This window comes from Malaya genurostris, chromosome 3 (assembly GCF_030247185.1).
Source record: "Malaya genurostris strain Urasoe2022 chromosome 3, Malgen_1.1, whole genome shotgun sequence".
In the NCBI taxonomy this organism is placed as follows: Eukaryota; Metazoa; Arthropoda; class Insecta; order Diptera; family Culicidae; genus Malaya; species Malaya genurostris.
Window position 1 is genome coordinate 36,819,731 of NC_080572.1, and position 27,853 is coordinate 36,847,583.

At 36.6% G+C, this 27,853-nt stretch overlaps 1 protein-coding gene across 1 annotated transcript; it reads right to left on the reverse strand.

The window, feature by feature from the left end:
- Positions 1-8: 8 nt before the first annotated feature.
- LOC131434749 (mucin-2) lies at positions 9-25,639 on the reverse strand. The gene is made up of 6 exons (XM_058601828.1): positions 24,737-25,639; positions 13,901-13,989; positions 10,442-13,707; positions 10,203-10,373; positions 1,173-1,280; positions 9-1,107 (listed from the first exon to the last, which is right to left on the reverse strand). The coding sequence occupies exons 1-6, from the start codon at positions 24,970-24,972 to the stop codon at positions 958-960; spliced, it is 4,020 nt and encodes a 1,339-aa protein (XP_058457811.1). The 5' UTR covers positions 24,973-25,639; the 3' UTR covers positions 9-957.
- Positions 25,640-27,853: the final 2,214 nt, after the last annotated feature.

The following is a 27,853-nucleotide window of genomic DNA, read 5'->3' on the forward strand; positions in this document are numbered from 1 at the left end:
CTTATTATTAATTTTTTTCAAATAACTTCTACTTAGTAACACACTACGTACGCATTGACGAGAGGAAATCGAGAATTTTCAACACAGTTCCATATTTCCACTATTTCATAATAGTAATCCATATTACTGACTGTCCAAACAAATACTGTAACTTCAGCGAGAACCTGTACATCTTCAATTCGTCTCTCTATTGCAAAATCTGATTAAAATATTCCCTTCACTGTAGTATTATTAGAAAAAAATCGTTAGTTCAGCAAACGATAAAATCACTTAATGCAACAAAAGAAATTTAAGAATACTCCGCTTAACTTCTGGGAATTCTACTTTTTATGACACCAGGACACTAACTCTAACAGCACTTTACCGCGTATAGATTATATTGTAGTAGATATTCTCGCCAATTTGAGACATGTACTATTTGTAATGCTGGAGTAAACAGACTTGAAATTTCGACTTATTTAGCTGGGTCCATTTTTTCATTTTTCATCGCTTTTTATCAATACAACTTAAACAAGTTATTGCACTTACAACTAGTACAAACACTTCAAGAGACTGTTGCTATTATTTTTGAGTTCGCTCGTGACATAACCAGAAAGCTTAAAAAATATATGAAATCATCATTAAAGAACTCTGTATTCCTTGCTGTCATCCTGTTGGAAAAGCTTGATTTATCATCTATACTTAAACAACATATGCAGGCTATAAATCAACGGATTTACACTACTGTACAGATTTATAGAAACAAAATACTGCATTAGCATAGTTTTTTTTTGTTACATTTACAGCATTTTCGTTACCAACTTAAAACTAGATACGCACTCTATTCGGATAAGTTAAAATTCATTCTACAATTTATCTTATCAGCACAATCAAGTTGCACTTTCTAGACGCAAGACAGAAAACAAAACCAAAAGTCCTATGTACAACGGGATCCTTCACCTCTTGTAGTTACTTAATTTAAGTTTTTTCCCGTTTCTTAAAGTTTCTCTTCGATCCGCACCGTTGAATGATATCAGAAACGTGGGTTTTATGGTCAAAGATCTTCATGATTTGTGTTCGAGCTTCATTGATACCATCGATGGTGATTTTGCTGCGTTGCATGTTACCCTAGATGACAAAATTACCGTTAACATGTTTTTAGTGTTCCGTAAAATGCATTATAGAATTATTACCTTTAGCAGCTCATTAGTGCGTTCGATTTCAGCTGATGGTTTCGGGATGGCCTCCATATGTTTCAGCATCTGTTCCAATTCGTCGTAAGCTTGAGATTCCAATTCACACTAGAGGAAAAGAAAAATATTCGCAGATGTTTGCGCATTAGACCTGGAAGACTGCACTCGGAAGGAATCGTCTCTGTACATAGAACTTCGCTTCCGATGAAGTTATTAAAAAAATCTCTATTGGTGTGATAATGCCACTCTGTTACCGCTCAAATAGTCTCATTTGAACAATGTTTTCACTGAGATAACCGTAACATGTAACAGTCCGTTGCAAGTAAAAATTAAAGATTGAGGAATCGCTTGTGTTTTTCAATACAATGAAATAACGATATGCTTTTTGATGGGAATTTTTTATTAAACTTATTTCGTATCATCCATACAATAGAAGAATTTGGCGCTCTGCACGTCGAGCAAATCTGTCAATAAATTTATTAATGGAACCGCTTCGACCTTGCAACTGAGACATCAATTTGTGTTCAACTGCCATAATCATAAGCCACTGAAGCCTCTTCTGGAGTTGTGCATGTAAGTTCTCACAGAGCCAAACGTGACAGAGACAACAAAAATCTCGGAGCTGAGCTGAGTAATTTCTTCTCTCCTTGAATCTGTGCAATAACTCATGTGCACCGAAAAGATACTAACACAGCGACAAGAGATACTTGAAATTTTAAGTTGGATGTATATGAGATGTGAGATCCGCGTAATTACGAGTGAAAAACCGCGTAAGTTCGGAAATCAGAGTAAAAACTCGTTAATTCGGAAATCCGCGTAAATTTGTTAATCCGCGTAAAAAAAAACTACATAATTTCGAAAATCCGTTTTTTGAGTGAAAAACCGCGTAATTTCGTAAATTCGCGTATTGAAATATTTCGATCGAATATAAAATTCCCTTATTAGATTTCATTTGAGTTTTCCTTGAAAAAAATCACTCGAGCGAAATACAAACGAAATTTCACATTAGATCAAAATAGCGTTAATTAAAGAATTATTATGACAAATTAATATGATTTTTTTTGTAAGTAGTCACAGTGACAGCAGTCCCATGTTTCAGTTCTACACTGGACCCTTGATAAGATTTGCTTCTATGAGCTTCTATTTTACATCAACACACATATATTACTAGGCTATGGTGACCGGAAATAGTGGTCATATATTCCAAAGTGGATCTCATTCACTTTTCTAAGCGATGGTTTGACCGATTTTCAAAAACTTAGATTCAAATGAAAAGCGTGTTGAATATTGTACTCCGTCACTTAAACCGGCAAAACAAAGCTCCACAACTCGATGGACTCAAAACTCCACAAATCGATAGCCATTATTAGTAGGCAGCTAAACAAACCGATTCTGGTTATAATGATTCCCGGTTTTCGATTAACGACGGGAGAAAATAATCATATGCTCAAAAGTGGATCTTACTAACTTTTCTCAGAGTTTGCAGAACCGATATTTCCAATCTTAGGGTCAAATGAAAGGTTAGGTCTTATGGTCCTACCAAAAATACGACATATTTTCGGATTCAACAAAAATTTAAACCGTCGTTTAGAGTGCGATGGCAGAATCGCATAAAAACTTCAAAATTTGAATAAAAACTAGTAGAGTTTGCACGTCATGCTAGTTGGTGGCCGTACGAACCGACTTAGATTATACCGGTTCTCGGGTTCCAGTGCTGGAAGTACATATAATAGTGAACCACCTTCGTTTTCTTATAGGGCAAAACACTTTGCAAGCGTATAAGTAATGTCAACAATGTGTGCGTAAAAACAAATTCCTGTGCTTCTTTCCCTAATTTTAATCAATAAATCGTCTATATGGTTGAAAAATAAACAAATCAGTTCATTCAGCTCAGAACTGCAATTTAAGCAAAATGGAAATCTTAGTCTAAAACACTTCCGTTTTCTTGAAAGCTGCTCGAGAAAAATTATTTCAGTTTCAGTTTACTTCTACTAACAGCAACGCACACATTCCTATATGCATTTTCTCTTGCAGAAATTACTGCGAACTGAAGATTACAGTCGATCCTACCGTTGAATATATCTGCTATTATCAAAGCGCGTGATAATTCTCGTCGCACTTGTAATGTGTCCAGACCGATTAATAACACGCGACTTTCATATCTAGGTAGTTGATGAGGATCGGTCCACGGCAATCGGCGAAGAGCGAAGCGAACAAATCTGCGCTGTATTCCCTTAATTCTATGAGCACCGTTCAGGTAGCATGGGTTCCAAATAGAGATGGTCGGGTATAGAAATTCTTATACCCGAACCCGACCCGTACCCGAGTGATCAGCAAAAAAAATTACCCGTACCCGACCCGTACCCGATTAAAAATTTAAAAAATTACCCGTACCCGACCCGTACCCGATCAATAATAAAAAAAAATTACCCGTACCCGACCCGTACCCGATAAAAAATAAAAAATTTTACCCGTACCCGATTAAAAATTACCTGTACCCGTACCCGACCCGAATGAGTAGTAAAAAGTTTACTAAAATTCAGGATGGAAAAAATAAAATGTTTTAGATAGCGAGCTAGATAAAGCGTATCAGGCTCTAGTTTGTCAGTAAAATACATTAAAATGCTTGTTTACATTTAAACATGTAAACAAAGACAAATAATAAAGACATGTATGTGCTTACAAATCTATATATATATATATATATATATATATATATATATATATATATATATATATATATATATATATATATATATATATATATATATATATATATATATATATATATATATATATATATATATATATATATATATATATATATATATGGATGTAAGTTTGTATGTTTGTAACGCGATAACTTCGGAACTACTGAACGGATTGCCACCAAACTTGGCACAGGTACTTCTTGTATTTCAGAGATGGTTTAGGGAGTATATTTATATGGGAGGGAGCGTAGCACGTGTCATTACCAAGGGGGGGTCATGAAAAAATTCATATAACTTCACAAGAGTCGATACGTTTTGTAGACCGTAGAAACATTTTGCATACCTTAGATATGACTATATGGGGGGTGGATGTAGCAAGTGTCTTTAAATAGGGGGGTGTAGTGTTTAAAACGGCATAATTCCGAAACTACTGAACGGATTGCCACCAAACGTGGCACATATACTTCTTGCTCTTTTGAGATGGTCATAAGGATATTTTAATGGGGGAGGGAGCGTATTAAGTGTTCTTAACAGGGGAAGGTTATGAAAAAAATTGACTAATTTGACGAGAATAGATACTTTTTTAAGACCATAGAAACATTTTGCATGTATTAGATATGATTATATGGGGGGTGGATGTAGTAAGTGCCTTTAAAAAGGGGGGTGTAATGTTTGTAATGACATAACTCTGGAATTACTGAACGGATTGCTATCAAACTTGGCACATGTACTTCTTGCTCTTCAGAGATGGTCATAAGCGTATTTTTATGGGGAGATGGAGCGTAGCAAGTATCATAACAAAGGAGGGGTCATGAAAAAATTCATGTAACTTGATGAAAACCGATATTTTTTGAAGATCTTAGAAACATTTTGAATACCGTAGATATAATTTAATGAGGGATGGATGCAGCAAGTGCCTTTAAAAGAAGGGTGTAATGTTTGTAATGGCATAACTTCAAAACTATTTAACGGATTGCTATCAAACCTGGTACATGTACTTCTTGCTCTTCAGAGATGGTCATAAAAATATATAATAGCGTGGGAAGTGTCCTTAACAAAGGTGGTCATTAAAATATTATCTAATTTGACAAAAATCGGTACTTTTTGAAGACACTTTTGCACAACTTAGATAAGATTATAAGGATATTCTGTGGAGAGAGGCTGTAGTAAGTGCCTCTAAAAAAGGAGTGTAATGTTTGTAACGGCATAATTCCGGAACTATTGCACGAATTGCTATAAAATTTGGTGCAGTTATTTCTTGCTCTTCAGAAATAGTCATAAAGGTATTATTATAGGGGAGGAAGCGTAGCAATTATCATTAACAGGAGGAGGCATGAAAAAAAATTCAAAAATTTGACAAGAATCGATAATTTTTGAAGATCATGCAAACATTTTCAATACCTTAGATATGATAGATATGGGGAGTGGATGTAGCAAGTGCATTTAAAAAGGGGGATGTAACGGCATAGCTCCGACACTACTGAACGGATTGCTATCACACTTGGCATAGGTGCTTTTTGCTCTTCAGAGATAGTTGTAAGCGTATTTTTAAGGGGGAGAGCGTAGCAACTATCCTTAACAGGGGTCATGAAAAAATTTATTTAATTTGACGAGAATCGATACTTTTTGAAGACCATAGATACTTTTTGCGCAACTTAGAGAATCGACATTTAGACTAGAAGGAGGGTTTTTGAAAATAAATTTTATTCTCCCATTTTTTATAAAACAAGAGAGTGGCAAGAATTTCAAGGTCGTATTTTTTTTTAAATAATTTTAAAAGTTCTGGTTCCATTTTGCGGGGAATTCAAAGAACTGAGGGAAAATAGTCTTTGTCTGCTTATGAACGTGAGTGTATTCAAGTCTCAGCATAACTACAAAACAACTAAACGAATCGCCATCAAGTTTGGCACATGTACCAAAGGTGGGAATCGATATTTTTTGAAAAGCATAGATACTTACTACACTACTCAGGGTAATCATGAAGGAGATCTGTAGTACGTTCACTGACAAATTTCTAGCAACTAAATGAGGTTTGTCGAGAAATGAAATTTATGATTATTGAGAGATCTGAGATGGGGCACTGATCATTCGCAATTTGAACATGAACGGAGTATTGTTCGATCGGGTTTCCGTCTAAGTTATGTTTCACTACAAGAGTATTTCACTAAGCAGGACAACTTCGAGAAGTTTTTTCGGTCTTCCCTTCACGAAACATTTCCGAGCAACGCCGGGTAATTCAGCTAGTATTAAATAAAAATCTGGTCCGTTCCCGGTCTTCTGAAATGACCGCACTCACCGCTTGGTGGAGCGCGAGATTAATTGCATTGTTATCATTTCGACCAAAGTGTGCCATGAAATCTCAATATATACCATTGAGCTAACGTATCGAAAGGGTTCTCACGGTTTGACATTGGCATTATGAATGCGATGATGGGAACTCAGCAGTGCAACCAATTTATCACCATTGGTGCCAGTTTCACGGAGGACCGTAGATGTGCGCCAAAAAAAGATCGTGACTGTCATGTCTGGAAATTCGTTTGTGATAAAAATACACTGTGAAGCATGAATAGATTTCAAATGTCTTTGGTACTTTATACTCATTTACAAATGTCAACAAAAGGGAGTAATATCTACTCAAATTTTTCGAGAAGCATATTTATCCAAAATGTCGTAATACCCATTCTATTCAATTTTTGGTAGGTATGGTTTTTACGAAACAGTGCGACTTTTGATCCAATTCTTTAGAACCACAAGTAAGCGTGCTCATTATCTTGACACACAAATAAAAATTCACATTAGAATCACTTGAAAAATCACGAACATCCCCTAAAATTGATAGAGTATCATCGGTTCGTTTACGTGAATTGACCAAACATCGAATAATTCACGTGTATTCCCGGTGTGAAAAATTCAATTTTGAAAATGGTGAACTGTGAGTCCTTCAAGTGTAAGTAGTTTGAACATTTGTAGGTACTTTGTAGGTACACGTGAAAATTAAGGAGATATTCACAAAAGAGAAAGTAAACAAAGAGAAACTCTCATTGGTTTATGTGCCCTTATGAAATGTTGACATCGAACTGGCAATATAGCTCAACTTGCTGTGCCATCAATCGGTGTCATTTCAAGTGAGGTGACACCACCCAGAAGTGAAGAATAAGAAGAACTTCTATGCAGATTTTCTGAAATAAATGTTCATGTTTTTATGGTTAGAATCCTAATGATTTATATGTAAATTTTGAAAATCTCCAACCAATATTTAAAATAACAGTTTTCTGGTATCTGAATGTGATATGAGTACTACACTACATTTTATATATTAATCAAATAATTTTTACTGGGTTGTGAATTAAACAACTTTAAAATGGGAGTCCATTAAAACCTACGTGGAAAGTAGGGTCTGACAGCAACATCTTAGAGCTAAGGCAGTGTGTCTTATTAAATATGTTATAAAAAAGTAGGGTGGAAAATATTCACATAACTTTTCACGTAACTATGATTGATCGTTTTTTTTAAATGAAGAAAAGAAATGTTTTTTTCTGGAAAAAGATGCCAGTTTTCAGGTCTGGTTCTAGGCGCGAATGTCAAAACCCCTTGAATCAAATTGTTTATTTTTCGGAACAACTGTTTTGCAATAAAAAATTCTCGTCAACGTGTAAACATATTTATGTGAAGTACAAATGCTCGGGTAATCGATCAGAAAAAAAATTTACCCGTACCCGACCCGTACCCGAGTGAGTAGTAAATTTTTTTACCCGACCCGACCCGTACCCGAGTAAGCAGTGAATTTTTTTTACCCGTACCCGACCCGTACCCGATCGAAAATAAAAATTTTTACCCGTACCCGACCAAAAACCCGTCGGGTACGGGTACGGGTCGGGTTTCGGGTAAAATACCCGATACCCGACCATCTCTAGTTCCAAACTGCCGAGCAATATTCGAGAGTTGAACGAACAAGCGAGCAGTAAAGCGATTTTGAACAGTGTATGTCTGTAAAGTGCTTAGTGATTCTCATTAAGAATCCTAAGCTACGGGAAGCTTTAGCTACAATGTAACTGATGTGATGCTTGAATGTAAGTTGTTCATCGAGATAAACGCCAAGATCCTTAACGCTAGTCGAACTTCCATCCATCCAGAAAGTATTTGACATGCAATGGCATTTTTCTCCTCGTGAACGTAATGGCCGAGCACTTGTCTGGATTTACAATCACGGTCCATGTCGCCTAAATAGAGTTTCAAAACATTTGTTAACGATTCGATACAGTTCGTTCCAGAGATAATAAATAAACAAATGAGAAAAGCTTGTTTGTAAACAGTACCGCTGAACTGTCAAAAATGAATGTTTGTTCATTTGTGACGTCACGATAAAAAATCTAATTCTAATAGATTCTAACTAGGGTTGATGTACCAATAGTCATCTACTAGTATAGTCAATCATTCCACTGTATTCTATGGTACACAAACCACCAATAAACAGCAAAGATGAACTTGATTCACCGTTCATCTGCTGTCATCGTGTGAAACCCAATTGGGATACGTTCACTCCATTTAATTTCCACTTCACACTGGTAATAAGGGCCGGTAGTATGAAAATGAAACATAAGACAGAGCTCAGTTAAGCCCTACCGACCTCTCCAACCCCGGATGTTGGAGCGTAATGCAATCAACATCTTATTCAAGTCGTTCCATATCATATTCATTTAATTCAATAATCAAGCTAAAAGCTAAAAAGTAACATTTGTTTATCAAATTGAAAAATAAAATTTATTGTATCTGATGATGTTTGCAATACCGGCAAGCCCAGCAACCACGGAGAGTATTATGACAAATGATTGTGATTTGCATTCAAATGATAAATTTATTAGATTTTGCACGGTGACGACACAAATCAACTGTCGATGAATCAAATTCATCTTCGACAGCTGCCGTGTGTTTGTTTTGTTTTGCGACTGCAAATAAAAAATTGAAAAATTAAAAGTGTCTCTTAAAAACGATGTCCACAGTGAAAAGAACTAAAAATATTGCCCTGTATGCGTTTTTAGCATCAATGAGCGATATTTGTATAAATCTGTTTAGTGTGAGGCGACTGGCAATATTTAAATTAAAAACAATGAACCTCTGATGAACTTTTAAACTGTAAACAAATGCACGGTGACTGTCAAAAAAAAGTTCATTCTTTTCATTTTTGTTAGATTATGTTATGTTCGTGCCTAATTGTTTGAATAAAAAATATAGAAAGCATAGCAGCTATAGTAACATGCTTGATATCTCTGGCGTACCTTCGATTACATGCGCGATTCCAAGTTTTTACGCAACAAATTGTACAATAGGAATACAATTCAAAGCATAAGCTTGAAATCACATAACGAATACTTGTTACTTTCAAACGTCACTAGTCTAATCCAATCCACAATAGAACACTAATGCATTACGATTTCCAATTGATCACCGAGTCAAATAATATCGGTGGTCTTTCGTCGATTGATACACCCTAATCTAAGTTCACAAACAACCACAAACGATTGACCTCGATCATACACGACACCCATGCCAAATGCTTGTATTACAAACGGTTGCAATGATTATTACTGTGTGAAATTTACCAATTTATTCGCAAGTTGATGATTATCGCAGAAAAACGATTCGATGATTTGACTTGATGATTCTCATACTAGGTTGCAATATTTCAAAACCCTCGTGTGGAGCATTCACATACATTTTCATAGACACAACTTATACAAAGGTTATATGCACATAGAATAAGCGGCAATAGTAAATTGATTCTATCACAATTATCCACTGCCCATACAGAATCGGATTGCGGATCGAGATTCTCAGACAGGTCATCGCGAGAAACTCGCTGGTGTATATTCTATGTTAAATGAACCATGCCGGTTCTTTGTTGCTGCGATGATATCTGTCTGTTTTTAAGGCACTGATTGAATCGAGTAAAGAGTTAGTGAGCGTTCTTTGATACGATAAAAGCCATCCTTGGATGCTTTTGTATGGAAAACTCGAACTCGATCGAGTTACAGAATGCAAAATTTCGTATTCCATCGAAACAATCCGTTTGGAACGAAATACAGAGTCGGGGTGATTGTTTCATTCGGCATAATTTCAATTGTGAATATTTCCTTCAGATATTTGATTAGTTCTAATTGCGTGACTTTTCTTGCGGACTCATCGCATCTAATTTCCGTAAACAAATGAAACAGTATGTCCTTTTATTTTATGCCAAATGACATTATGCCAAATAAACTTCCGCCAAATAACGTTCCCTAGAAAATAGCACTTTGCTCATGTTTAAATTGAAGCAACCTACCAAGTCCTCAATCTGAGCACTGAGATGATATATTTTCCAACCATTAACCTTCTGGAGGACGTGCGACTGGTTAGCAATATCGACAATGGTTGGACGTCGTTCCTCGCGTTGTTTGACATCCGTGTATCGCTGGAAATGGTTATTGGCGGCTTTCCAACTTTGCTTGTAAGTCTACAAAATCGAATGATAAACAATCTTTAGTGCGTGAAGATCAGATGATACAGAAAACTATGTGTTACCTCCAGCAAACCAACATTTCGGGCTTTTTTCACTGCTGAACCATCTTTCCCTGTCGTCAGCCCTTCCTTCCTGCTGCTAGCTACTCCATCTACTTTAGAACCACTTCCCGTACCGATATTATTAACGGTGCTGTTATTTTTGGTAGCTCCAGCTTTATGTTTCGTTGAGTGCTGTTGAGCTTGTGGAAGTTGCTGGGGTAACAACGTTTGAATCGATGCTCCCTCGCTTGATACAGCAGACGGACCAGAAGTGTCCATACGGAAACTACTTTCTAGGTCATTACTCGCGTAAAACTGCAAACTATTGGCAACGGATTTTAGTCCTTCGGCTACGTTCTGCTTACGTGGTTTCTTCCTAGGCGATTGTTCATAGTTTCCATTGCCGCTACCCGTTGTCACCATATTCTGATGTTGGATTGTAGAATGATGGAAGGATGGGGCGATTGCTTGCTGTTTTGTAGCTTCCAAACTAGCCTGGTTCACATTCGATTTCTGTTCATGATGGAATAATTCTCCGCGAACCGATTTGAATGGTAAATCATTATTCGCATTTCGGTTAGCAAAGGCCATAGCCTTTATTTCCTCTTGCTCCTGTTGATCTGCGCCTGGACTTGAGGTTGCACTAACCGTGGTTGAACCATCGGTTGACGCAGGTCGTGACGGTGGTGACATTTCTCGTTCTCTTTCGCGTAGTTGTTCGATTCCACGGGCTCGTTCTTTACCCGCTGCGATCAGAGTTTGCGTTAGATCTTTACTCGCTTTGTTCGGTGAACCTTCCATTCCCCGCTTCCGTAAAATACTTGATTGAGGCGATTCCAGTTTGCCAGTGGCATTAACCGGTATCAACACATGAGCCGGTTGTGATGACTGACTGGAAGAAGATGTGGATGTTCCAGTTACAATAATTTGCTGGTTTTGACCACCGTCCACCAGCAACTGTGGATGAAAGCAAACGGGAACGGTTTGAATCTGTGTGCTTCCCGATTGTTGCGATTGAGACTGTGACTGTTGTGCGGTCAACTGTTGCGATTGAGATTGCATGGGTTGTCCAACTGGCACACTAGAAGACGACACGATTCCATGCATTGGACCGGAAATATTGCGTCCGGTAGTTTGTACAATAGCAAACGGCCCGGCCGTCGGTGCATATGGCAATGGGGAAACCGTCGTCGTGATTACATTGGAAGAATTGACATGGCCACTCGAAACACCGGTGACGATTGTTCCAGCGGTGTTACTGGAATTACTACCACTACTACTCAGTGAACTTGAGGAGATAGAAAAAACTGGCCCACTGATGGCACTGGTGGTTGTTATCGTGGCCGATGTTAGAGCCGAAACGCTTTGAGCCAATCCAGGTGCTGAGGTTGTAACGGGTTGCGAAGACGAAGCTGGTGACGCTGTTACACGTTCGTAATAGAATGTCGAAGTAGGTAAGTAGGTAGCACCAGAATTGCCAATTGATCCCGATACACTGCCAGAAACTACATTCAAGGTATTGGATTTTCCTGCGTTGGCAATGGTGGTAACAATAGTACCGGGTTGTTGTGGTCGTGTTTGAATATATAATGAGGCTCCAGTTCCGGATACCGAATATGGAGCCGAGCTGCTACTAACCGCTTCAATTGTACTCAGGTTACTCAACTGCTGGGGTGTTACTTTGGCAATCGGCAAAATGGATGGCATAGTGGATGTCGATATTCCGGAACCAGCTCCACCCGCGCCGCTGGTAGTTGTGCGTAAAATCCCGGTGATAGTGCTACCACCAGATACGATGCTGATTGGATTCTGTCCTCCAGACAAGGTCGCGACCGACACAGGTATGCTGGCATTTCTTCCTCCGGTTAAAGCAAGTGGAATTGGAATAACGGTGGTGGAGCCGCCTCCTCCTGAGTTGGCTACGGAAATGGCTTGCTGTGTGCCAATGACTTGCCCCTGACTGACGGTTACTATTTGTGCTCCCTGACCGGATAATCCTGATCCAATCGATCCTGGATTGAGATTTACAATCTGCGTAATTGGTCCTTGTGATTGAGACTGACCGCCGGTGCCAGACGGATTAGGTATCACGTTCCCAGTGATAATGGTTGCCGTCGATCCTGAACCAGTGTTGGAACTAAGAACTTGACCGGAACTGACAACAATTTGTTGGCCGGATACGGTTTGTAGTGTTGTGGTGCCACCCGTTCCACTAAGAGATTCCTGAGAGGCTGACGAAGAACCCGAATTGTTTGAAATTTGCGAAGTAGCTACCGGTGTCAGTTTGCCAACTTGAGCAATGGTCAAACTTGGTTGAATACTACTGTGCGGAATACGATTGTTACTCAAAATCATTGGTTGGATATTGCTTAGCAGCCGTCCACCACTGAGAACTTGGCCACTTTGTGGGTTCTGTACCTGTATGATACGAGCTGGTATCGTGTTGGAAATATTAGCGGTTGAAACGGTAGCCGTGCGATTTTGTGTAATACTTGTACCAGAAGCTAGAGTAGTCAGGACAGTCGTCGGAGCAAGCACGGATACACTCGGAGGACGTATGCTGATGCTGCCGGCTGTGACACGCACACCGATGTTCGTCGTTGGAAGCCGCTGAATGGGACGCACTCCTGTTGGCCGTTGTTGCGGCAAGGTTGTGGCCAATGTCAAACGTTGTGGATTAGTTCCAGCAGTGTACGGTTGCTGGGCACTATTATTTGTATACACTAGCGTAGACGTGAGCTGTCGTTGTGGCGGAAGAACCGCCGTTGCCAAGGTAGCCACGAATGCTTGCGACTGATTAGTGCCACTAATTGAAGCATTCTGCTGATTAGATTGTGTTGTCTGATGAGCCACGACATTGGCGGTAATTGTGGCATTGTTAATGTTGCCAGGTGTCTGATTGGCTGGAATTGTTTGTGCAACAACCCGGGCTCGTGGTGCCTGGGCTAGTGTGTTGGCACGAATCAACTGGGTCGGGACCTGGACCTGCATGTTCGACATCCAGGTGGTCGCACCTTGCGAAATAATAGTTGCCGATGGGGACGACGTTCGCGATGGAACCGATTGTCGGACGTAAGTGTTCAAATTGGCCACACTGATCGGAGGTGTCGGGATGCGTATCGGAGCCGTTATTGTGGCTCTTGGTCCTTGTATGCTAGCCACTGTCTGCGGAACGCGTGCCGGTACGTGATATGTAGTCGGTGTTTGTGCCCGCGACACGGTTATGGATGTCTGGTTGGCTGTACGAGCTGGAAGAGCCGTTATTTGCGTGCGATTGGACGTAGTATCTGAAACAGAACGATACAGTAAATAAATATGTAACCAAAAGGTAATTGAACGATAAACCGAATCACCACAAAACATTTATGTTCTTTTTCTTTTTAAAGTTATCGTGCAAACGAATAAATGAACTAGCTCGCGAGTAAGTGAAAAAAAATCCATGACATTATATAAAAAAACGAAACAGCTGACTGAACACACCTTGCTTTAAATGCTGTCGGTAGAAAGCCTGTGAAGTTGCACTGCTCGGTATCACTACACGCATCTGATTGCCAGCCGAGTTATTGATTCTGTTGGAAAAAAAATAGAAAAATATCTGTTAATGAAACACGTTAAAGAAAACACCCGACCAGAGCAAACGGACACTTTTAGCACTCACCGAAAATGACAACCGGTGATAAGCAAAAACACGACATTGGTTTTTTTTTCTAGTGTCTTATGTATTAGTGTAATTTATTGAGATAGTATTTATCATTTTTTTATTTGCTATGTCTTTTTGACAGCTGAGACCGCTTACAACGCTACACCACCGTTGAGTTAGTAATTATGTTGTAGCTAAACATGTTTACAATAATAAATTCAAAATAATGAAAAATATTACTTTATTAACAAAGTTGATTAATCCTATACTTTATTTAAATGATATTATAAAGAATGCATGCTTCTCAGGAATTTCGATTGTATAAGTTTTGATTTTTGTATTTCGTTTCATCATATTTGTCAAATGAACTATTTCCTTGATAAACCATGATTACTCTACCATTCATCTCTTATAATCTTAGCTGTGTTCGAGGATTTTATTGACCTACTCGCGAAACACACACAACCACACCACGGTTACATTGTTGCCAAACAAACTGACTTTAATACAAACGGTTCGACAAGATGGACCAATACTAACTAGAGTGACTATAATGGTTATAGGCACTCTAATACTAACCTTAACCTCTGTGACACCGCAAACACAAAAAAAAACTATTTTCATCCATCTAGTGGTGTGATGATACCTTTCTAATAATACTAATATCACAGACTAACAGACAGGACACTCAAATTTGATTCTTCAATCATTTTAACGGTCATTTCGAATATTCCATTATTTGGGACAGTACTCACATGTGTCATGATGGCGCCACGTTACCCTATCAAAAACATCATGTCTGTCATCTAGACTGTCTTTATTTTTTTCATTTACCAACAGAGTTGCCATTCATACAGAATTACCTGTAATGTATTGATTTGTATACGTCCATGCGAATTTCATGCAGGATACAGATTTAATACATATTGCCAAAGATAAACTGAAGATTACAATGTTCCATACGTTTCATTGAAAAATGTTGGGTCAGTAATCGTGAACCAGTTGGTTCAGTAATAATGTAATTTTATTGACCCTCCGTTAACAAGCGTCGACTAGTTCCGACAAAATGCCATGGAAACAATACAAGTTAGAAAGGAAGCACACATATGTTTACATTCAGCATATAATGATTTCTTGCCACAACTGATGCTTCATGGGATGAGGCTATAACAAACTAAATAAATTCTAGACAATGGTTCTAAGTAGTTTTCACTTTCTTATTCTAAGAATCACTGATATAAAGCGAAATTTCTCAATATCGTTCATACTGTAACTTGATATTTTTCCAAACATAAACAATCATTGTCATAGTTACGACGCATCTAGTGATCAGACACTTGTTGTTTTGCTTCAAAATACTCAAATTGACAGTGAACCGAGCTCATCGAGGGGTCCTATTCAAATGATACCTAAGAAATCGCAGACTACTCTATCTTGAGTTTATCTTTGATATTGCCTAAACTATATACATAATTGCGCCTACTTCTCATCCTCCAACTCAATAAAAAATCGAACCCGTTTTGTTACAATATTTACTTTCTTCTGGTCTGCCGCCACTTAATTTCGGGTGAAAACTACCAACACAATAAAAAATAGTCTAGATGAACAAATTTGAGTCGAATAAATGGTTACCCTCCAACATCAAGAAAAAGTTAAATATATTATCAACGTAATCCAATAAAACATTGTGACGATTCATTTTCAAATATTTTGATGAAATCAGGCATCCCTGCAAGCAGCTGATCGGTGTTGACAAACGAGGGGAAACCAACTAGTAAAAAAACTTTTACATAACACAAGGGGTGTACAGATAGTAAATAGTTCGCGCAGTACAATATAGGTGGAACTAGTGCATCACGAAAAATAATTTTTATTAGAATTTACTCATACTGTCATGTCTGTTAGTCTGTGCTAATATTAAAAAAAATATTACTAAACAAGGAAGTACATTTGACCATAAAATAGCCTTATCTTTTCAACTTGTAAACAGTGTTGAGTCAAATTTAGGAATTTTTTTCCGATTTACCGCATCATCGCTCTCAAACGACTGTTTGAAAGTTTAAGCCCTCAGCACCTTGTAATTCCGGAACCAAAAGTCGGATCCGGGTAAAATGAATGAGTTTTGTATATGGACATAACATCTCTCATTTGAATCTAGGTTTATTAAAATCGGATCAGTAACATTCTGAGAAATCGGGAAGAGCTACGTTCGGAACAGGAAGTTATGAAAAACCTGTGAACTACCGGAAAGAAATCGGAGCGCGTTTCAAATAAAGTTTTTGTCCACTATTCGATATTTGCGGGAACGAAAACAGGGTAGCGGTGTAATTGAAGTGTTTTGGACATCAACTATCAGAATCTACAAACTAAAAAAAAAAAATTGGCCAAGTTCAAAGAATTCTCAACATGCCTCACATAATTCACATGGAGAAATAGAAACTTCTCTTCAAATTGATATTTTTACACTAATCATCCTGTAACTGGAATTCGGATTTTGACGTGAATACGTCTTACTTTACTATGGGTCGACTTTTAAAAATTCGTCTTGTGGAAGAATGGATAGAACTTAATCGTGAATGTCTTGATTTATACTAAAGTAGCAAGATAATTCTTTTAACATGCCATAAGAAATATGATCAACAATTTGTGATTGAACTTTCAACAGTGTGAGATAACCATAAATATCTTAAACTTTTGGAAACAATGAGGAAAACTAAGGTACTCAAATTGGAAGAACTGGACGTCGTGATGTACATTCTCAAACGCTCAGGTCGTTCTCTCATTCTCTTTCGGACGACGTAACGAACAGTCGTCTTCAACCAGCTACAGCAAAAACCAACTTTTTTCGTGGTATAAAGTCTCAAACGCTCAAGTTGTATCTCTCGTGGCGAAACGTCGCTTCCAACCAGCAGCAGCAGCGAACTGAATTTTTATTAAAATTTTAGAACTTTATTCAAAACCTGGAATCTGGTCCACCTGAATTCTGAACTTATTATTAGGTTCTGAAGTTGGATTCTAAAAATGAGTTCAGTTGCTTAACACTCCTAATACCAAGCCTAAAAAAGTTACGCGAAGCACCAAGCCTCAAAAAAAGCTGGAACGGTAACTTTGAGCTATCATAGCTCAGTTGTTACTTGACCAATTTCGATAAATTTTTCACCCTCGAATTTTGTGAAGTGTGTAGATTATTTTAAGTATATCGTTATTGGCAATCTTTTAGGAAAAACAAATGAAAATCAGATTTTTCCCGTTCCAAGTTTTTTTTCGAGCTCAAAACGTGCCCTATCTGCATTTATGCGGCACCTGCATCGCGAATCGGATATTGAGAACTTCAACTTTACCGAGTCATAACTTTGTTGTTAGTCAACCGATCTTCAAAATTTGTTCACCATTGGAAAGGTAATACTTCCAGAAATAAAATGCACTGAAAAAACCGAAAAATAGGGTTATCTACCCAAAGTTATAATGAAAACTGTAGATAGATGACCTAAGAAAAGATGAGACGTTTTACTATGATCGTAAATATCTCGAAATTCAAAGCGATGACCTATATATTTTTATACATCATTCGATTGCTAGTGATACCAGCTACAATTTTCGCTCAGTTATCATTCCTACACAATCAAAAGAAAACATTGAGAAATCGATGAATTTATAAATATATATGAATTTTTCATTTTTTTCACATGTTTGTATATAACTCGAAAATTAAAGCGACGACATGTACATTTTTTTGATTCAAAATATTGAAATCATTACCAGAAACAATGTATTGATGATCAAAATTATATATCCGTTCAAAGAATCTCAAGAAATTTGGTACAAATACAGAGAATTTGTGTTATTGGGAAAATTTTGCCAAACAACATGAAATCAAAACTTTTAAATTTTATGACATATATTTTTTTATTATTTTAGTTGGAAATTTATTATAAACAAAATTTACAAAAAAAACTGAAACTTGGATTTCACTGAAAATTTTAAAATATTTAGGAAATAACCTAAAACTCTTAAAATATTTTTGTATTGGACAAACGATCTAAACAATTTTTATGCACAACACAAACGCATTTGATAACTACTAAAATTCTGGTTTTGTTGTAGGTTTGCCGTAGAATCTCAAAAAATAGATGAAAGGGAAATTTTTCAATTTCCGAGTTAAATTGCATTGCACAGTGGTCCGGATCCACAATTTAGGGGGACAAAAACATTTTTGGCTTAACCTTATACTTTAGAGCTATGATGTCTTCAAAACAAATGATCAGTGAAGATAAACCATATGTCGATGTACATGGTATTAGGGTGGCTCTTATTATTAAGGTGATCCAAAACTTATTTTCCGGATGTATTGAGATGGAGGACTGCATTTTTCGGCAAAACTGTAGATAAACTTACATCGAGCAGCTTTGCTGAGGACATCATAGTAGGTGTTAGTGTTACAGCTATTTTTAAAGAGCAACTTAGGGTGTTCCTCAAAAAATCAGATTTTTTGCTCTAGCATTTATATTTTTCGCTTTTCGTATAGGTATCTTTGAACATCTTTTAGAATTTGTTAAAACCAATTTTTTAATGACTGGCGTGTTCAGGTAGCGTTTTCTGAACCGAAGTTATGAGCAAAACTAGTTCAAAAACAGGTTATTTTTAAACTGCTATATCTAACATTGAGGAAAACGAAAAAAATCTGTTTCTTGTATTTGACAAAAAATATTTTCGAGCATGTTTATAAAAAAAAGGCGGAGGAGATATTTTTTAAAATTTTTTTAAATTATGTTCATACATTGGATTTTTTCATTGAAAAATATTCGTATCAGTCATTTATTAGATATATAAGGTATTTTTGTCTTCTAAAGTGTCAAATTAATTCAAGTGCATATTCGGGAAGAAATCGTTCTGCATTCTTCAGGGAATGCAGAATGGTGTCGCTTTTTTTTTATTTAATAACATATTTTAAGGCACATTGCGTTAAGCTATAAGATGCCGAGGGCATATGTTTAAACTACTTAAACTAGATTTTTTTTTTATTTTCACACCATATGAGCTTTGGGAGATCTAGTCTTCAGCGGGTGGTCGGCAGTGGCTGGCTGGATCTTGTACGCTGGAGTAAACTGACACGACGTTGGTACGCATCACTGTTGGTCGCATCTTTTAATGGTGTCGCTTTTGTAAAATCTCTAACGCTTCTCGGTGGTTGGAGGTTCTATCAACCGTGCATTTTGGTACCTGCAGAACGTTCAGCATCCTTTCGGGGATGCAGGACGACTTATTTCTTTATGTTTTGTGCTGTTTTCTCACCTCACCCAATTGTCAATTCTCTTCCATGTTCCTTTTATCCTTCCCTTCCCATCAGGAAGTTGATGAGAAGCTACGCAAGGCACGAATCTCCAAATAACTAGGGGAACATGCCACTTGAGCCAATTAGTTCTGATAACATAGGTGCAGGGTTTCATTCAGTAAAAAGCATTCAAACGAAGAGGTTGTTTTTCGAGACGAAGACAACTTTAAGCTGCAAATAGATTGGTTGGTGCTAATCGATTGATTGGTGCAAATAGATTGATTGGTGCTAATCGCAAAAGCTGCTGCAAAGCCAATATTCGGGGTGATTCCAGTTTTACAAGTACCTGAAATAGTGGAACTCACTTCACTGAGAAAGATGGCCTAACCGATTTGAGAACTGTTTCAATTTGTAGGTTACACTAGTTCATGCACTAGCTTTCATGTTTTTCAAAAATCAAACAAAACTGTTTGAAGAATACATTCTTCAGAATAAGAGAGATATGAGAAAGGCATCATTACACAACTAGGTGGAAAAAAAACAAGTTTTACTTAATTTCGTATGATTTCTGTGCTAAATTCAGAATTCTACTTTTTCTAAATTGTTTACTAATAGAAAATTCAAATAATTTTCGAATTCTATACATTCCGAAATAGTTCTAAGTTTGTGATATTTAAATTCTAATATTCTATCGATTATAATTGATGTCGTTTAGGATAGCGGAAAATTTAAGATATATTTTTTAGTTCTTAATTGCTAGTAAAACAAAAATCAAGCAGTATTTTTTTTTTAATTTTAGTTGGTTTTTTTGACCATGGGTTAGTTTATGGAATTCGTATAAATTTACGTTCTATTTCTTTTTGTACAAAGCCATTGAAATAATTTAAAATTTTCGTGTTGTCACAAAATTTATTTTATTAATAGAAACAAATTCTACGTCTCTTTGAAACAGATGAAATCAAAACGGATTCCAATATTTTCACTTTGATTTGCAGAAACGTTGGAACGCAATATATATCAGAAATTTTGAAATTTCCGATCTTCTACCGATTTTCTGAGATTTTATGAAAAACCTAAAACAAAAAAACCTGATTTTAGTAGTTAGCAATTCCGTTTGGGTCGTGCATAAAAATTGTTTAGATCTTTTGTCCAATACAAAAACATTATTATTTTTAGAGTTTAGGTATATTTACCAAAATTTTTAAGATTTTCAGTGAAATCCAAGTTTCAGTTTTTTTTGTAAATTTTGTTCATAATAAATTTCCAACTAAAATAATAAAAAAAATATATGTCATAAAATTTCAAAGTTTTGATTTGTTTTTTTTTTGGCAAAATTTTCCCAATAATAGAAATTCTCTGTATTTGTACCAAATTTCTTGAGATTCTTTGAAAGGATATATAATTTTGATCATCAATACATTGTTTCTGGTAATGATTCCAATATTCCGAATCAAAAAAATGTACATGTCATCGCTTTAATTTTTGAGTTATATACAAACATGTGAAAAAAATTGAAAAATTCATATATATTTATAAATTCATCGATTGTTTAATGTTTTCTTTTGATTGTGCAGGAAAGGTAGTTGAGCGAAAATTGTAGCTGGTATCACTAGCAATCGAATGATGTATAAAAATATATAGGTCATCGCTTTGAATTTCGAGATATTTACGATCATAGTAAAAAGTCTCATCTTTTCTTAGGTCATCAATCTACAGTTTTCATTATAACTTTGGGTAGACAACCCTATTTTTAGTTTTTTTCAGTGCATTGTATTTGTGGAAGTAGTACCTTTCCAATGGTGAACAAATTTTGAAGATCGGTTGACTAACAACAAAGTTATGAGTCGGTAAAGTTGAAGTATTCAATATTTTCTATGCGACGTTTATGCCAAAGGAAAGAAAATTGGAAAGCAGATAGGGCATATTAGGCGCGTGAAAAAAACTTGGAACGGGAAAAATCAAATTTTCATTGGTTTTCCTTTGCCAATCGTCAGCTACGAAGTTTTGGAATCAATCTACGAACTTCACAAAATTCGAGGGTGTAAAATTTATTGAGATTCGTTGAAAAAAGGCTGAGTTATGACAGCTCAAAGTTACCGTTCCAACTTTTTTTGAGGCTTGGTATTTGGAGTGTTAATTATTATTTTTGCCTTTCTCATATAGAAAGGCTATGCAATCACTGTGAATCTACTTTTGGACGGAGGCTGGGAGGGCCGAGTGTCATACACAATTCGACTTAGCTCGTCGAAATCACAAACTTAGATTCAAATGAAAGGTCTTGCGGTCTCACACAAAGTTGATGGATTTAGGTTTGGCTCCCGGTTATAGAGTGATATTAACCAAAAATGTGAAAATAATGTCACTCACTTTTCTCGGAGATGACAGAACCGATTTTCATAAACTTAAATTCAAACACAAAGCACTGACATCCAAGCTAGTACAAACTTTTCAAAAAAGCTTTATAAAGCATACAAGTAAAAATCCGTTAAAAATTTCCACTGCGCACGACGTTGCACGCATGAATTACCATTGTATGGAAGCTCGAACCCAAGAGCACGTAAAGAATTTTCAATAATATATCATTGAAATGTTGAGCAGTGTTCTAATTTGCCTGCTAAAAATCTTCGGCATGTCGAATTTCCCTAACGCATGCGACGGTTTTGAAGGAGTAAATGATATATCAACGAGAAAGCATCGCTCTGATTGGTCAATTGATGCAAAAGAAGCTTTCTTTGAGTAAAACTGACATAACCTTTTCAAATTGTAAACAAGAAACTTTCTATATGAGAAAGGCAATAAGTGTACTTTTATAGAAAAGCATCGTTATCATGATCTTGTAACAACACTAACAAGTAGGTACAACTTGAATAAAAGGATTAGAAATATACATATTTTTCACCTGAAAAATTTAGATTTTAATGTGGCAACCCTGCACGCTATACGAAATTGAACAAAGCACGCTGCGAATGGAGTAAAGCCACACGTACCGTCGCGTACTAGTTTTGAATTGTCATTTTGAATTTCTTGAATGTTTTGACACTCATCGCCCTGTAACTTCGGAACCGGAAGTCGGATCAGGATGAAATTGCACAGTCTATTTTAAGCCAATCAGAGCTTTTATTTGAATCATGATTCATGAAAATCGGCTTAACCGTTGCTGAGAAATCGAAGTGAGTTTCGTTTTTGGAGTCTTTCTTCACTATTATCGGTGCTTTCGGAAGTGGAAACCGGGGACTATTAGTCCAAAAATAGTTTTATATATTCACTAACAAGATCGGTCAGCCAGCCCCCCTGCCGAAATAATACCTTATGGTGATCTCGGCAGGAAAAGGGGAACGAAGCTTAGGGGATGTTTTAGTTTGGGTTCGATTCCCACATACCAAGTTCACTTATGTGCATGTAGCTTCCGGCAATGATTCGGCGATTTCACCTCCTATAAAAAATACACACACGCACATACACACAGGCAGACATTTTGCGAACTCGACAAACTGAGTCGAATGGTATATCACACTCGTCCCTCCGGGACTCGGTTGTAAAGTCGGTTTACACAGCTATTCCAGTCCAACCATAACCCTGTCATTTCAATTCTAGAATCAGTTCAGTTCATCGAGTCATTTTCGTGAATCCTCCAAAGTTTGGAAATTTTATTCGAACAGTGCTTATCCCATCGTTCGTTCAGTTTAAGTGGAACCCATTTACCAACCTTTTAATTTTTGTTCATGGCTTTAGGTGATCGGAAATGGCTTGCCGAGTGACATTGAACTGCTCCGTCATGGTTTGTTGTGTCTGTATCTTTGGCCAATATTGATAGGAATTCATATTCTTCAAACTTTTTCGAGCGATTTGTGCCAACAATATAAGAATTGTTCTAAAACGTCAGAAGCAGCCTTCACAATTGTTGTCGGTTAGAGTAAGATCGACATAGGTCTCAAAAAGAATTGAATGACTGTTTCTTTTGACAAAAAAAAATCAGTTCGACATGTTTAACACAAAATAAACGTATGTTTCAAGTTTGAAGATAAGTAAACAAACTTATTGTCCAACCAATAAAATGGTGCATTAGGTCAGAAATCTATTCAAATAGATTTTATATGCTATCCGTTGACAAAAAAACGACTTTTGAAGCTTGCGCATTTGATATTAACCTTAGAACACTATTGTGACTTTTTCTTTACGTAAAAGTTTTTGGGGGATATATTTGTATCCCAGAACTGAAATATCTCTAAAAATACTAAATTTCAAAACTAAATGCAGATGAACCGCACAGTTTTAATTTCAAAACATTTTGAAAAGAAGCTTTTAAAATAATATTCGAGCCTGGTTAAATTTACTATAAAATACGGTAGATGTATGAAGCGATCTAAGATACAAAAAGATACGCTCGTTCTGGGGTACAAAAAATTTAACTCTAGCATGGTGACAACTGTCTGAAAAAATCATTTCTATTTGAATCTGATTTGAAGATTGTATGATTCGGCAAAACGACTTTTGTCGAAAACTCTTCGTACACCTCAAACCTAATTCTAACACCAGCGGAAGTTCCGAGGCTGATTATTGTGTTCGCTCATATCATATCGCTTAGCGCAAACCAGACCCTGTCAGCTTGAAGCGAAATCAATCTTCAGTTCAGCAAGGCCATCGCACGGTATCACATTCAACATATTATGTCAATTGTATGAGAGCACAGTGCTGCGAATTTGACATTTCTCTTCCTTACTTCTATGTACGAGATTCGATGCGGACTCTCCTGAGGGCGCCATGTTCGCAAAAAAGGATGTAGCCAATAGCGACCCTTACACGAGCATTATTTTTGTCATTTTTAATGATGACTAAGTAATGATGTATTTCAAATTTGATAGAAATCTCGTCATTACTGCACCATTACACGTTCATTAAAATGATATTATTTTTTAGTAATGACATTTTTAATGACTCGTGTAAGGGCCGCTAATTTGATTTGTTCGGGAAATGTGAGAGTTGGATATCTTGTTAATATGATGTCTTTGCGCAAACTCAACTCAATTCGTTACTCTGGGTCAGTTTTAGGTTTCTCAAGTAAATCGATCTGAGAAAATCATAAAACTCATGTTAAGAGAATCCCTAAAGAAGCTTAATTAAATTGATTTTTACTTGGATCGTAAATACAAAGTTTATGAAATCTTAAAACATTTTTTTCTCAGTGAATAATAAAATTGTACTTTATTATAGTACATTAACTAGGTAACATTTAAAAACATTTTTTTTGCATTCTTCTCAAAGAGTTTGATGATCAAATTCGTTGTTGTGATGTATTTCTTGCCAACACTGCAGGGCTTCATGTTAATGCTTTATATATTATTCTGTCTTATACCACTACCAACGAAACGGAAATGTGGCATATCTCGAGACGAATAAAACCTACCTGAAAGTTGTTGGCATATTTGTTTTCTCAGTTGGACGAACCAAAACTTTGGAAGCCAAATCGATTGGGTACGAGGTTGTGGTTGCACCTGTTCCAGATCCAGTTCCTGTACCGCTTGTGATCCCCATAGTACTACCACTAACAACGGATCCCGTCAGGGAAATTGATGCTCCTGAAGACCCCTGTGCCTTGGACGCACTTCCAGACACAGACTTATCTCCATCCGAAGAACTCATTGTGGAGAAGTACAGTTCTTCCTTTATATGTTCAAAGCTTTAACTTTTTTCAGCCACGACTTCAACTACACTTAATATTCACTTCTCCGATATTATTTCATTTACACGCGCAATTATTCACTACTTTGATAATATTGATTTGTTAGGTTTATTTCACCTGAAATGTGAATCGTTTTTCAACTCTGACTACTTTTAAGAATTCTCAACCTGTGATAGCCACCAAATATTTTTTTCGAAGCACTAAAGCGGGCCATGGTCAACTGAGTAAAACTGATTTTTGTTCAATGAACTTATGGAAAAATTGGTGTGTCACGGAACTAAACAGATTCAACAACCATAAGCAAGAAAATTCTTGTCGACCAGCTGCTTTCAGCGTAATCCTAAGGCCAACGCAATGCCAGCAAGTCTGATGATCAGCTTTTTCCTATGCAGAGTTTCGACGATTTTACTAGCAAATCTCTAACAGAAAGATGATTTCTTTGACGAAACGGCAACCTTCAATTATCGTACTGCACTTTTACGTTAATTTTTAGTAAGTAGCTCCAAATATGGGCTTGATTTTTGCCAAAATATGCGCACTCTGCAAATACAAACGCGCTTTTCACACGATTTAGATACGAAATATTTTTTCAATCACTCAACCTTTCCTACTCTTACTGCAACAAACTCGCACAAAAACTATCCGCTTCTTGTTGTTGTTCTTTTTCATTCGTTATGTGCAAGCTTATAAATTTCCCATCCAGGGTAGCACTGGGATAATGCGCGCCATTAAAGAAAAAGGGAAGTTTTATGACGTTTGAACCACACGAAGATTTAAAAACAAGTGCATTATTAGTTAAAGCGAACAAGTTTCTCATGTACACTCGAAAAAATCAATACAAACTGTTCACTTTGCACATTACAGATTGTCTTGTCTATAAATGATAGTTCTCGCGTTTTTTTTGTGATAACAGCCAATAAAACTCCTATGAACGTTCACTTTGAAAAGGAATTTTGAAAGTCATAACAGTAAATGATAGAGAAAAGTCGTCTAGTGTTAAAATCAATACATAATTTTTATAGCTCGCCTGCAATTTCCTTTGAAAGAGGTTGTTGAAAATTGGCTTTTTGGTCATTATCACAAAAAATCCTGTAGATAACGATAAAAACGCATTTTGGTAACACTTCTGTAACTAGTAAATGTGTATCGTTGCACTGATTAGTCTTAAGCGTTCAATTACATCGGAATACAACAAGATGTGATGTTAATATAGTCAAATGAACGTTCAACGGATATAATACAAAATAATTTAGCCTCTATCATGTTCAGTAGTATAAGCAAAGATAAACTCAAGAGGAAGTAGCGTATTTTATCATACATATTCCGCACGTTCGAGAAGTCTTACTTTTCAGTGTGCTTTCTGATTCTCGTATCCTAACAATACTTTTAACCTTTTGCCAGTTCAATATATTTCAAACAAATACAAATATTAAATTCAAATATAAATACGTCAATTACAACTACTTGTTCTATTTAAGAAAATCAATGAACCCAGTCCGTTGCTCACTCGTGGCACTTTGTTTCCTCGCGTTATCTCGATGGCGGTAAAGTCGTTTCTTTTGGAAGTGTTGACATGATTCCAGATGTGGTAACAAATAAGAGCCCTCGATGAGCTCGGTTCACTGTCAGTTTCAGTCTTTTGAAGCGAAATAACAAGCGTCTGATAGCTAGATGAATCATAACTATGGCAATGATTGTTTATGTTTGAAAAAATATCAAGTTACATTATGAACGATATTAAGCAATTTTGCTTCATATCCTGTGATTCTTACAATAAGAAAGTAAAAACTACTTATAACCATTGCTAGAATTTATTTAGTTTGTTATTTCCTCATCTCATGAAGCATTAAAGTCGGTTGAGGCAAGAAATCATAATGTGCTGAATGTAAACATATGTTTGATTCTTTCGTAACTTGTACTGTTTCCATGGAATTTTGTCGGAGCTAGTCGACGCTTATTAACGGAGGGTCAATAAAATTACATTATTACTGAATTTAGGACTATTCACACATTTCAGTTCCGTGACGGTTCAGTGAAAGTGCCTTCAGTGCGCCGTCAGTGTTCTTTTTTATCGGTACCCTTCCGTTCCGTTTCCGTGCTGTTTCCGTTCCGGCACAGCCAATGCAATGACATACCGACTTCAGTGAAAATGAAAAATATCGGTGACGACGAATTTGAGTTTGCCGGACGGACGCGACACTGACGGCGAGCTGCACTGAAACGGCACTGTGCTGGATAGGTGTGAATGCGCGCATAGAAAACGAATGAAATAATATCAGTATCCGTGCACGGTGTTGTGCCGGCACTGAACCGGACCGGATATGTGTGAATAGTCCTTTAACTGGTTCACGATTACTGACCCAACATTTTTCATTTTTGGGACATTGAAAGCTTGAGTTTATTTTTGGTGTAAGTGCTAAGTGTTATACAAGACATATTTTATATCTCAATTATTCAATTATTCAAGTAAAGGATTTATTTCAATAAACATTAAGTTTTGAAAGAAAAGTGTGCTTATTAAAACCGACGTATAAACCATTTCCTTCAAATATTTGGTTAAAACTGTTTAAGTTACCTATTAATAATGGTACTGTGTCTTGCTATTGATCAGAAGCAATAAAAATTAAAAAGAAAAAATCTATTTTGAGATTGTGGAGCGCTTCAAAATTAGTTCGCAAGGGGGTTATGGTATACTGTGAAAATGAACTTCCGCGCAAAAGTACAACATATATAGTTTGTTTAAATAAGAACGCCAAATAACTCACTAAATCCGCTGAACGTGGCACGGATTAATCATGCTAGCAGGACTATTGCTTTAGCTTCATTGGCTAAATTTTAAAA

What these genes read in the sequence shown, in the direction of transcription:
- LOC131434749 (XM_058601828.1), bottom strand. Translation starts at nt 24,972, where the DNA reads ATGAGTTCTTCGGATGGAGATAAGTCTGTGTCTGGAAGTGCGTCCAAG. An exon ending in GAAATGTTGGTTTGCTGGAG is followed by an intron (nt 10,374 to 10,441) that starts GTAACACATAGT and finishes TCGATTTTGTAG; the next exon opens with ACTTACAAGCAAAGTTGGAA. An exon ending in GTGCTCAGATTGAGGACTTG is followed by an intron (nt 1,281 to 10,202) that starts GTAGGTTGCTTC and finishes CTTTTCCTCTAG; the next exon opens with TGTGAATTGGAATCTCAAGC.